Source organism: Pollachius pollachius (genome assembly GCF_949987615.1).
Source record: "Pollachius pollachius genome assembly, chromosome: 9".
Lineage (NCBI taxonomy): Eukaryota > Metazoa > Chordata > Actinopteri > Gadiformes > Gadidae > Pollachius > Pollachius pollachius.
In genome coordinates, this window is record NC_136942.1 from 17,430,251 (window position 1) to 17,439,484 (window position 9,234).

At 42.3% G+C, this 9,234-nt stretch overlaps 1 protein-coding gene across 1 annotated transcript; it reads left to right on the top strand.

Moving 5' to 3' along the window:
• Positions 1-1,150: 1,150 nt before the first annotated feature.
• Positions 1,151-3,107, top strand: LOC307081018 (Iroquois homeobox protein 5a-like; the record flags this gene model as incomplete). Its single annotated transcript, XM_079744029.1, has 3 exons — positions 1,151-1,393; positions 1,880-2,285; positions 2,452-3,107. The coding sequence occupies 3 exons, from the start codon at positions 1,151-1,153 to the stop codon at positions 3,105-3,107; spliced, it is 1,305 nt and encodes a 434-aa protein (XP_079600155.1).
• Between the last annotated feature and the right edge of the window lie 6,127 nt (positions 3,108-9,234).

Consider the following 9,234-nt stretch of genomic DNA (forward strand, 5'->3'; position numbering starts at 1 on the left):
TGCTCTAGCAGGCAAATCCAGCAAAAGAAGACTCTAAAGTGTTGCTTTATGTATATTCAGAGAACAGAAGAGCCAACGTGTAGCCTATAGCACCTATCTCTCGAGGTGAAAGGGAAAGTCTAGGTCCACAAACCCTGTCCTGTCTAATAATAGATCCTTTAATGGCATTAGGATTAGTTGGCCAACTCAGAGGGCTGTTGAAGACGGCCTTGTTTACAAAATGGCTTTAGTGCACACTACAAACATTACAAATGTTGCAATAGGCAATTCCTACATTATATTAACAGAACTAGGTAGATTTTCGGTTGATTTTGCATGCACAGTAAAAAAAGATGCACCTATGCAAGTACACAAATAATGAAATTACTGAAGGAGGAAATGAGAACTCCAAATCACTGCAATTACTTCAAACTATCTCATTGTTAGATTGTATTGATTTATTAAGTTCAGTAATTGTGACTAAACAAACAACAACTAAGTAAATTAAATGTTTGTATGCTTTTAAAAGTTTCAGGTATAAATGTGGATAGCTTAGTAACAGTTTGGTACCCTGTATTTATAAACATGGCATTTTACATTATTAGTTAGCTTCATTAGGATAAATTACATAATGATCAGACTGTTAAGCCTGTGAGACTGACAAGGCACATCCATCTGCCGCGTGTGTATGTTTGTGTGTGTGTGTGTGTGTGTGTGTGTGTGTGTGTGTGTTTGTGTGTGTGTGTGTGTGTGTGTGTGTGTGTGTGTGTGCGCGCGTGCGTGTGTGTGTGTTGTTAAAAGCGGGCGTTGTGCGCATTAACGTGAATTGTGTTTACTGGGTGGAGCTGACAGCAACACAATGAGTTGCCAGCTCCCCCTCCCAGCAGAGCCGCTTTGCTCTCACCAGACTCAGAATCAGGCGGGCTCACATGGGCAAAGCTGCCTGCGCTAAAGAAGAGGCACCCGTCAAACTTATTACAGCAACTACTCAACCTGTTCAACAAACTGCAATGTGTCCAAACGCAACATCGCTTCCAAAAACGCGCTCATTTGTGGAAAAGGTGCATGTGCCTATTTGATTTTTGTTCCCTTTTGGTTAACGTGCGTAAGTTGCTTGTGCGCGTCCCGATCAAAGCGCACCGGCAGTATACACTTTGGGAAAAGTGCAGTCATGGCGTATCCTCAGGGTTTTCTGTTCCAGCCGTCGGTTTCGCTGGCGCTCCACTCTTGCCCGTCGTTCAACTCCAGTGTGATTTTAGGACCACGGACAGAGGAGCTCGGACGCTCCTCCTCGGGGTCCGCTTTTGCGCCATACGCGGGATCCACGACGTTTAGCAGCTCGTCACCGAGCTTCAACTCCCACCTGCCCTACGGCGGAGAGCCACGGCCGGCGGCAACTTTGAATTCCTTCGTGGTGAGTACATACACAACTGCGAACTATTGACCTGGCTGTTCTTGACCCGACGCTTGCGGTCGCTCATACATCTCGGGACAGGCTACTTTCATTAATAGGCCTACCTAAGATGGTCCATAATTGTTGATCTAACAATAAAGTACAAAAAAAAAGTGTTTTGTTTCCGTTATTATTGACCATATTTTAGCGCTGCATTTTTTTCTTTATCCTTTATTTATATACTGATAGGCTCTTCTCTCGGTACATTCATTGAGAGCTTTATTTAAATCAATGTTTTAATGAATCACCTCGATGAATCCGTAAGATATGTCTATTTAATAAGGTCATGGGGGTCCATGTTGTGTTTCTAAAATGTAAGTTCCTCCTTGAACTTCATGTGTTTATTCATTGTTGACAATTGACTGACACATCGTGAACCTACTTTATTTGTGTTTATTATTATGTATGACTTTATTTTGAAATAAAACGATGTTGTTTGACTCTTAGGGGCCTGCTTACGACTCCTCGGCCATCAGCGGTTCCCTGGACTATCACCCGTTCGGCGGGGCCCTGGGAGCCTTCCCATACGGGGACCCCGCGTACCGGAAGAACGCCACCAGGGACGCGACCACCACCCTCAAAGCATGGCTCAACGAGCACCGAAAGAACCCCTACCCCACCAAGGGAGAGAAGATCATGCTGGCCATCATCACTAAGATGACCCTGACCCAGGTCTCCACCTGGTTTGCAAACGCCCGCCGGCGCCTCAAGAAGGAGAACAAAATGACGTGGACCCCCAGGACCAGGAGTGAGGATGAGGAGGAGGATGACAACATTGACCTTGAAAGGAACGACGAGGATGAAGAGCCGATCAAGCCGACCACTGAGGAGATCGAGTCGAACAACGATGTTGGTGAGTTCCGTTGCAAAACTATGCTGAACTAATTAAAGGGGTGTGTACAAGCAATACTTTTTAATTCAATATTTTCGATTATTATTGAAGAAAAATAGGACACTTAAATTGTATGTTCGTTGTTCTTTATCGTTAATTTAACCCTTATGTATCTTATTATGTCTAGCTGGATCGAACCCAGCCTCGAAGCCCGAGACGCACACAGAGGGCCGTGGCAGCAGTAGTGAGACGGAATGTGGTTCAGCTGAACCGGATTTGAAAGACCATGGGGAGAGGAGACTGTTCCAGACCCCGGTGCCTGGCACGGGTCAGTCCTACGCTAGCGCCCTGCTGGGGACGCCCCGGGTGTCGGAGTCAGGCCGCGCGGGCAGCCCCACATCAAAGCGGCTCGTCGGTGAAGCTGGAAGCGGCGTGTCCAGCCAGGCAACGGCTGTTATCCGCTCGCCAAACCCCGCAGCCCCCAAACCCAAGCTGTGGTCGCTCGCAGAGATTGCTACTTCTTCGGATAATAAATGTAGAGGATCTAATCCCACGAGTACTTCCACGCGGACCCAGTTCCCCCATGGCGCGCCCCTTTCCAGACGCCTGTACTACACGTCTCCCTTTATCCCCGGCTATTCAAACTATGGCACGTTTGGACACCTACACAGCGGCCCCGGATCAAATATGGGCTCCACGACACATTTAAACGGATTACATCAAACCCTGCTGCAGAGGGCCGAGGCGATCGCCAGAGACTGTAAACTGCGAAGTCAAACACAGTTAGACCTTGGCAGAGAAATAACACAGCACCAAGTCAAGAAAGGTTTGGCAAATGTGTAGATTTATCGGACTTTTTAGATTGACATATTTATTTGGACACTGCCGTATTTGTTGGATGCCTTTCTGACCTTTCCTGGAGATAAAATAAAGTAAAAAAATAAAAAGGAATTTTCTGAATGCGGACGGAGAGTAGGCTTATTATTTAATAACACAGATATCACATTTAAGACTGCATTTTTGTATGTTCCTTAAAATGTTATCTTCGTAGTGCGTTCTGCACAAATCATGAATACATCATTAAAAGTTAGTTTTATGAATACGCAACTGACCACCTTCCATTTTTAATCACTTTGGAAAGTTATTATTTGCTATTTAATGATACATTTATTCTCTATATATGGCTACTACATCAGTGAACTCTAAAAAATGTTTATAAAAGAAAGAAAGTAAAAATAATTGTTCTAAATTATATTGGCTTTCTTCTAAACATTAACCTAAAAATGAGTGGATGTCCAGTCTTTATGCATAACCCTCAATGAAATACTACATTCCTAGATTTTTTTCTGGGCCAAATGGTTCTTTTACAAATCAGTGACAAATCCGACCCTTAAAGCTGCAATACTCCAAGCCGAGAGACAGAGAACAGTCATCTTACAAGGTGTTGCTCTCTCGGCCCACAGATTGTGCAGTAAAATGAACACTCCAAAGCTGAGAGAAAACAACAGTTTAGTGTAAAAGTAACTAAAGAAAATAGCCTATGGCCTCTGTTCAGGATCAACACCTTGCCATGACAACCAGGAAGATAAATCCTAAGTTGCTCAATATCACTGCAGCACAAGTGTGTGTGTGTGTGTGTGTGTGTGTGTGTGTGTGCATGTCCCTGTTTGTTTGTGAGCGTGTATGTGTGTGTGTGTGTGTGTGTGTGTGTGTGTATGTGCGTTCATGTATAAATATATATAGTCTGAAAAGAACCATTCAGGATTTCGCAGAGAAAATCTGCCACTAAGAGGCTTACCACTTTCTCGGGGCATCTTTGAGGAATTAATTGTGTAAATTTCAGATCTTGTGGTTTCCTTTTGAAGCTGGTCGGATTTCTTCTGATCCGGCATTTTGCGGCGCCAACAGCAACAAACATGGGAGTATATAAGAAAAGCCCCTGGGTGTGAGCCGTGGCTACCGTACACAATCACTGGGAATGGGAGTGTAATCTGCTCCGCTCATGTGCAGTGTTCAGCAGGGTGTAAACGCCACCAGGCCTCTCTCCATCCTCTGGATCACACGGCTCAGGCCAGGTCACACTCTTTATGATGCCGGGGGAGTTCACACGCGCATATACGCACGCACGCACATACGCAAACACACCTACAGACACACACACACACACACACTCACTCTCTTTTGACTGTTAAGGTGATGTATAATGTGTAGATGATTGATGTTATGTTAGAGTTTTGTTGACAACAGAAATTATCTTGTAAAGCATTACAAAATATAAACTGCGGGAAAAATGAGTAATTAATGATATGGTGAAGATTTGAATGATTCCTATGTTTCTGTTTGTTATTAATTGATTTGGGTTCATTGGGATATGACAGGAAAGCAGCTGTAGCAGGAGAAAGAATGCTCTAAAACTGATTCATAAAAATACAACTAGTGACTTTATTTAAAGAACACATACTGTTGCACAAAATACTGTTTTCCCCTCAGAATGATATAGCTTAATAAAATAATATATTATAAAATAATCAACAGTAATAATAGATACAGAAAATAACAAGTTAAAAATATCATTTTAATCACGTCTTTCATTAAATCTTTAAATCCTCCATTCATTGGCTCGTGGTACAATAGTTAATGTTTATTTTGTGGGGGACTGACCAATAACCGATCACGGGAGTGTCCGAGCCCCATCCAAAATGCGCGCGTGTGTGTATCTGTGTTTGGCATTTGCTGCTCATATATGTCTGGTGTGTGTGTGTGTGTGTGTGTGTGTGTGTATGTATTTGTGTGTGTGTGTGTGTGTGTGTGTGTGTGTGCGTGCGTGCGTGTGTGTGTGTGTGTGTTTGGCGTTAGCTGCCCATGCATGTCTGATGTGTGCTGTGTTTGTGTGTGTGTGTGTGTGTGTGTGTGTGAGTGTTTTTGTGTTTGGCGTTAGTTGCAAATACAATTCTGGTACGTGTATTTGTGTGTGGGTGGGTACCTGTGTTGGGCATGTAACACCAGACATCTAACATGTCTGGTGTATGTGTGTGTGTGTCTGTTGTTCCAACATGATTGTTTTTACATGTGTGCGTGTGTGTGTGTGTGTGCGTAGGTGAGTGTGTGTTTGTTTGTATGTGTGTGTCTTGTGCATGCATGTTTGATTTTCCATGTGTGGTTGTGTGTCAGCGTGTGTTTGGCGTTTGTTTCTCATACATGTCGGGTGTGTGTGTGTTTGTGTGTGTGGTTGGCCCATTTTGCTCATACATGTCTGTTGTGTATGTGTGTGTTTGTGTGTGGGTGTGTGTATGTGTGTGTGTGTGTGTGTGTGTGTGTGTCTGTTTTTTCTTGTGGGGCTTACAAGTTTATTCGTGTATGTGTGTGTCTGGGTATGTGTGTTTCTGGGTGTGTGTGTTTCTGGGTGTGTGTGAGTGGGTGTTTGTGGGGCCTACATGATTGTGTGTACTTGTGTGTGCCTGAGAGATCGGGAGACACTTCTATAATTGATGCAGTGCAAAAACAGAGCAACAGTCTATAATCAAAGCAATGCTGAGTATTGATTGGTTTAGACAACGGAGCACTCAGAAGGTCAAATATTACATAAACAATCAATAGAGGAACCATGATACCATGCCTCACAGTATGGGAGCTCTGCTATTAGACTGGAGCATGTCTGACACATGCCAGGATTCAAGTGTGTTTTACTGGGTGGAGCCGGTCGATGGGGCCACCTCGACCCGTTCCATGGATCTGACTGGAGGGTCTGAGTGTGAGTTCACCTATGTATACTTCATTCAACGTGATTTTAGGTGATTAGATTAAGCTAATCCCACTTCTAAGCAAGAGCCAAGCTCTTTAAGATTTTTATAAATGTTTAACAGGCCTTTAACGATCAGGATCAAATTAAATCAAATACATTGGGTTTGCTTTGAAAACTTTCTGATTGAATTGTAGCTATTTTCTGACATTTTATAGAACAATTATATCCTCAAGATTAAACATGATTTTAATATTTCTTGAACATGATTGTCACACACGCACACACATACACACACACACACACATACACATACTTTAGTAACATTTGATGCAAGGGTGCAAACTGGTGAGGGTTACTGGTGAAGGTGACATCCATTGTTCTCACCTGATAACAGAAAATAAGCAGAGCATGGCTCAGAGAGTTCTCCAAACTTTTTACATAACTCTTCAGCATATATTATTGAAATGTAACTTTCTGCAGTACAGCGTAGGCTATTTGAATAGGACTGCTGCTGTAAAGACATAACATAAATCAATATAAGACCATAAAGCCAATGAACAGGTAAAATGGAATGAATCAATCAATAATAATGTAGACTGTTTTGATTCTTCACACATGCAGTTGAAGCCTCTATAGAACTATTTACATTTTTTGCCACACGCTAACTACCAAGTTAGCCAACACTAGTCCGCTAACAAGCTAGGTGAGACGGTCCAACTACCAAGTCAGCTCCAGTAACGTTATAAACCTTTATATTTTAAATACTCCCCCACCAACTAAAATAGCAGGACCCCAGTGGTGTGTAAACGCTGTAATATTTATTAATTTGAGGCTCTGATATACATTGAATAAGCAAGGGTAAAACTATGGTAATGTTAATGCGTTAATGCAGTCCCATTCCTTCTGTAACCTTTAGCTCAGCGGGAAGCTCAGTCCGCCTTAACTTGTAGTCAGTCCGTAGTCAGGTGCGAACCTTTGCCGACCGCTGCTGGAGGTAGTCCACTGGTGTTTTCTATATCGTCAATATTTTTGTATAAAACCCGGAATAAAATTATAGTTCCGTCAAAAATGGCGGAAACTTATCTGTAGTTCCTCTGCACCTCTGCACTCACTTCCTGTTTCTCTTTTTTTCAATTTCTAACATACAGACATGATTTAAATGAACGTACAACATGGACAAAACTCGCAATAAGTCAAGACAATGGATAACTTTAAGTTGAACTTATAAACTTGTGTTCAATATCCAAAACTTGACAAATGGATTTAAAGAGAAGAAATAAGGTCACACAAATTAATGGGGCTATCCTTTTTACATTCTTATAATATGAAGAAAAATATGAGAGGGTAAACAGAATTTGAAGGGATGAATACTGGATAGATAGGAGTTAAGAAATTAACAAGAATTCAGCAAACTAGAATCAGAAAAAGTGGCATCTATCGAAAGCTATCCCAACACAGTCCATCCCTTCACAGTACCTCCGAGCCCTCCTAAATAAATTCTAGCCCCCTCAGACTCTCCTTATGGTTCTGCATGTAAGGTGCAGTTTGCTGCGCTGCCCGCTGTGACCCAGCCAGCTAAACGCAGAATTGTCTCGCAGACGGTGAGATGCCAGCTCGGGGGGCGCTTAGCTGCAGGTGTGGCAGATGTCGCGTTGAGATGCCACTCAACTCCTCCCTCCTGCCAGGCTCTGCCCTAACCACTTCCTCCCTGTCTGACTGACTGGTGTCCCCCTGTTCGTCATGCTGTCTGTCTGTCTGCCTGGTTGTCTGTCTGATTGCCTATCCGGTATCCTGCTGTGGATAGATCGTGTCCGTCTTACCGTGTCTGATCGTCTGTCGGAATGGTCTCTTCCTGTTCCTATGTCCGTCCGTCTGTCTCTCTGTCTGACTGACTGGGTCATCTGTCTTTCTGAATTACTGTCTTTCTTATCATGGTCGGTTTGAGTTCCTGTCCCTTTGGCTGGCTATCTGTCGGTCTGCATGTCTCTATGGTCCCATTTGCCATGTCTCCCTGTCTGTCTTCTCCCTCCCTTCCTCCCAGCTGTGGCTGTGACTCGCTCCAGGGTCTCCGCTAACATCTGTCCTCCCAGCAGTGCTTCCTCCCAGGTACATCGTCAACACCGGCCAACCCCCCCAGGCCAAGAGTGACAAACTGCCCCCCTACCACCTCCAAAATAAACATAAGGCAAGAGGGTGTGTGTGCGTGTGTGTGTGTGTGTGTGTGTGTGTGTGTGTGTGTGCGCGTGTGTGTGTTTACGTAGGTATAGTAGTGGGGGCTGTGGCATAGTTATAATTGAGAATAGCTTTGCATCCATTGGACCTTTTGGTGTATTTGTAGTAATAGTTGCGTAATAAACTTGCATTGAACTGGAAGACAACATCATTCAGCCTCTTCTATCATAAAATATGCACATTATGAGTAACTTCTTCACTTCAAATACATTTACAAGTTAAAATATCTTTGTGAATGAGTTAATTTTGACTTCCTTCGTTTTACAAGACAAAAATGTTTTTTTGTCCTCTAATATATAATTTTCTGATCCAGAGGCAAGAAGATTATTTCAAATGGAATCCCTATTCTGAGCATTTCTAAATTCTAAATTGATTGCCAATGGACAAACTAGTTATCCGGCATGGTTATCGTCACTAGTGCTATTTCCTCTATATCGAGGCGCCCCCTTGTGGTGATGCATGTTCAAAACTATCCATTGCAACTGAAATACAATTGAAGGTTATAAGATAAGATAAGATTAGGTTAAGATAAGATTCTGTACTTTTGCATATACTTTTTTCTTGGGTTATCACTGCTTACAAAGTAGAACATCTCACATATTTAAGATTTTAGTGAAAGGATCTGATGATTTCACAAGGACCTTTCCCAAGAACAAACAACAAGTTAATCAGTTTTTGTTTATTATTAAAATCTTCCAAGAAGCTTCAAAACAAACCAAAAGTACATCAGATGCGAGAGATATTATCTTTCTCCTGTTGTATTATTATGTTATGACATTGATCATAAATCAATACATTAAAGTGTCCAATTGCAACAGTTATATAAAGTGCAGAAATGAACCAAAGGAACACACAAGAAAGACAGAGAAAAGAGAAACAGGAATAATGATTTGTGTCAATTATCATTATGGGATATGAAAAATAATAATCATTATGATAAAATTCAATACTAATAATAATATTTATAAATTATAACGTTTTTCACAAGTATCCCTT